Genomic DNA, 3,647 nt, shown 5'->3' with positions numbered 1-3,647 from the left:
CAACAGAAGAAAAACGATTACAGAGATAAGAAGAAAACCAAGATAGACAAGAATCAGTAATATTAAAAGAAAGATGCAGCAGTCTCAAGAGAATAGTATGGTCAACAGTATCAAAAGCTGAAGAAAAGTCAAGAGCAAGAAGAAGAGTAAGATTACTATTGTCACTAGAGAGAAGGATATCATTGTGTATTTTAAGTAAAGAAGTTTCAGTACTGTGAGCAGGTCTGAAACCAGATTGAGATACAGGTAGCAAAGAGTTAAAGTCTAAATAGGATGAGAGTTGATTAAAAACTACTTTTTCTATTATTTTAGAGATGAAAGTAATATTAGTTACAGGTCTATAATTAGATAAAGAGGTAGGATCTAGGGATGTGTTTTTAAGAATAGGAATAACAATAGAATTCTTATAAGAAGTAGGAAATTTAGAGGTGGAAAGAGATAAATTAACTAATTTGAGAATGATTGGATAAAATATTGAAGAGAATTCTTTAAGTAAATTAGAAGGAAGTAGATCTAGAGAACAGGTTGTAGACGACATAGAATTAATAATTTTAGTTAGTTCTAAAAGATTTATTGGACTTCAGTACAAATTAAAATAATCATAATTTTGCGTCAAATTCGTCCCGATCCGCCATTGCCAGCATCACAAATATTAACGGGCTTTTTAAAGGGCACTCAACATATAATTAGCTTATTATTATTCACTTAATTAATATTTTTAATTGAAGTTTACTTTTAAGTTTATTTACACTCTCACTTCAGGTTTATCTCACAAATTGCCCAAAATTCAAAGTGACTGAACTATGATATAGTATAATCATTATTTCCAGCGTAGATTAGCGTCAAGCTTCCTGTAGAAAATGATCTTCCGTACTTCTTTAACGCTGGCGGGGACATCTTTTCTTAAAAACATTATTAGAAACGGATCCGGAAAGTCGTCTACTATATTTTCCCTTTGCTCTGGCCATGGAAAATGTGGAGTTTCGGTATTTCGAATTTCCGGACCCGATGCTCTTTCTGCTATAAAGTCGATGACCAAAATTAATACTAGGTCGTCAACGTTAACTAAGAAAGCAGTGTTTTACGCAAAAATATTACATTCAAGAACGCAAAAACAGATTGATCAAGGCATTGTCTTGTGGTTTCCAGGTACTTAATTATAATATTTATATTATAACTTATTATTTATTATAATAACTATAATTATAAGAACTATAATTATAATATATTATTATATATAATTAATTAATTATTATTAAAAAGTTCTTTTTCAATTGTTTTTATTTTAATGATAAAGCATAGTTAAAATAATATTTTACATGATTTCGTGTGTATAATATAGTTTTATTTTATATATTATCTATCTTATGACTAGACTAAACTAAACTATAATTATAATATCATTAATGATTAATTTAATATAATTATATTACATACAGTGTTAGTTACCGTCAAGGTTCCTTTATACATACATACACAATACAGTACTACTGAATAAATAAATAAAATTTTTTCAATTAATTAAATTGGAATTAAATTATTTCTATTCAGCAATATTAATAACTATAGTGTATTTAATATTGAATTGAATATGTATATTATTGAATATACTTACAAATACATGATTTTAAATATTAATGGTGTTCTGTCTTGTATATACACTTATACAGTATAAATAAATATATATAGTACATGTATTAATTGTCCATTTGTTATATATTATACAACAAATTAATATATTTATATGTATTTATGTAATAGAATGGCTTTATGAATATGCATGATTTCACTATTTTATTTTATTTATAAGAAAAATATGTTGAATTCTAAAGGTCCCAATAGTTTCACTGGTGAAGATGTGTGTGAGCTCCAGACTCATGGAGGCCCAGCCATTGCAAAACTTATTCTATCGTCACTTTCGTCACTACAAAAATTTAGACCTGCATTGCCTGGTGAATTCATCAGAAGGTTAATTTTAAAATTGTTTAGTTATGCTTTTTTACAACCATGTTTTTAATTCTCAAGGTCATTTGAAAATAGTAAAATAGACCTTACACAGGTAGAAGGTTTACATGATTTGATAAATGCTGAAACTAGTGAACAGCATTCTCTAGCTTTAAATATGTACAATGGTCAATTGAAAGAAACTTATACTAACTGGAGTAATACTTTGTTGAAGGTTTCAGTTTATTTTCTAAATTTTTGTTCCTGAAAATGGTGTACCAAAATTTGTTGTCTGTTTTGTTTTCTTTTCGGTCACAATGATTATGTAAAAGAATTTAGCCTATCTTGAAGCTCTGGTAGATTTTGGTGAAGAGGACAATCTGGATGAAAACATTTATAACAAAGGTAAGTGTTTTTGTTATATTTATTGAGCTGAAAAATTATGTAAAAGAGTTGTCAAAGCTACATTTTTTTGTTGAAAAATTAAATTTTTCTGACAGTTTTAAAAATTAGATAACTTAAATTTTTTAAATATTTGAAATGTTTATTATCTTTAAGGATTTGTATTAAATTTACTCAAAAAACATTATTAACAACTTTAAATACTAAACGAAAACACCAGCCATACAGAGTGTCACTTGTTTACATGCTGAAGTTGCGAATCATTTAAATGACAGTAGAATATATGAACAAATAAGAGATGGTGTTAAAGTTTGCATAATTGGGAAATCCAATGTTGGAAAAAGTAGCTTGCTAAATGCCCTATGTAAGTGTATTCACCTTATAATTTTGGTAATATATACTTTCAACATTGTTCAACTTTTTCATATTTCTTTTTAATTTATTAATTTCCGAGAAATTAGACATTTTATTGTTTTTTTAAAAAATTTTTATTAAATAAATTTGCTAATAGCTATTTCGAGTTATAAATAACTCATCTTCAGTGCATTATATATAAGGTATGTAAGATATTTGATATAAAGGAACAAGTAATTATTAGTTTATATAAATTATTTAATTAAAACAGAAAACCAATAAAGTAAATTTAATAACTATAAACAATATAAAACGCGATTTTTAAAATTTTTTAACGGCAAGATTGTTTATATTATGGTTGTTAAGGTAAATATCAACGCTCAGCCGAGAAGCGCGAATTAATTTATTTAATTAACTACATATTATTAATATTGTTTTGACAATATTTAAAAACATTATTATTATTATTATTGTTAACGTTATTATTATTATCATCGCAGTGGTTCTTCTTGCTTCATGTAATGATGTTCCATTTGCAAGTGATATTTGCGCTGTGGGTTGTGGCGTTGGTATCTACATTGTTGGCACTGTTGTTGTTGTTATTGTTCATGCTGTTGTTGTTGTTGTTGTTGATGTTGTTGTTGGTGTTGTTGATGTTGTTGTTAGGGTTGTCACTATTGATGATGTTCCAATTGCAACTGATATTTGCGCTGTGGGTTGTAGCATTGGTATCTACAGTGTTGGCACTGTTGTTGTTGTTGTTATTGTTGACGTAGTAGCGTCAAATCCAATTAATAAAGTTGTTCTTCGAATTTACTATCAAAATTTAAAAACATCCCAACTAATCATGAAAAATAATTGCCTGCCTGCAACTACTCAACTACAACAAAGTCATCTAATTTATGAATATAAATGCTTCGTCGGTGAATGTTCGCACCGCAACAATG

At 27.6% G+C, this 3,647-nt stretch overlaps 1 protein-coding gene across 1 annotated transcript in view; it reads left to right on the top strand.

Moving 5' to 3' along the window:
* Positions 1 to 860: 860 nt before the first annotated feature.
* Positions 861 to 3,647, top strand: part of HELRODRAFT_70952 (hypothetical protein) — a gene marked incomplete at both ends in the record, with an annotated part of 11,328 nt that continues 8,541 nt past the window's right edge. The window contains 5 exons of the mRNA XM_009032948.1: positions 861 to 1,149; positions 1,833 to 1,968; positions 2,026 to 2,179; positions 2,277 to 2,349; positions 2,567 to 2,714. Of these exons, the coding sequence (XP_009031196.1) occupies positions 861 to 1,149; positions 1,833 to 1,968; positions 2,026 to 2,179; positions 2,277 to 2,349; positions 2,567 to 2,714 (800 nt within the window). The remainder of the gene's footprint in view (positions 1,150 to 1,832; positions 1,969 to 2,025; positions 2,180 to 2,276; positions 2,350 to 2,566; positions 2,715 to 3,647) is intronic.

This window comes from Helobdella robusta, assembly GCF_000326865.2.
Source record: "Helobdella robusta unplaced genomic scaffold HELROscaffold_9, whole genome shotgun sequence".
NCBI lineage: Eukaryota > Metazoa > Annelida > Clitellata > Rhynchobdellida > Glossiphoniidae > Helobdella > Helobdella robusta.
The sequence above is the reverse complement of the archived record's forward strand: the minus strand, read 5'-3'. Positions and strand labels throughout refer to the sequence as shown.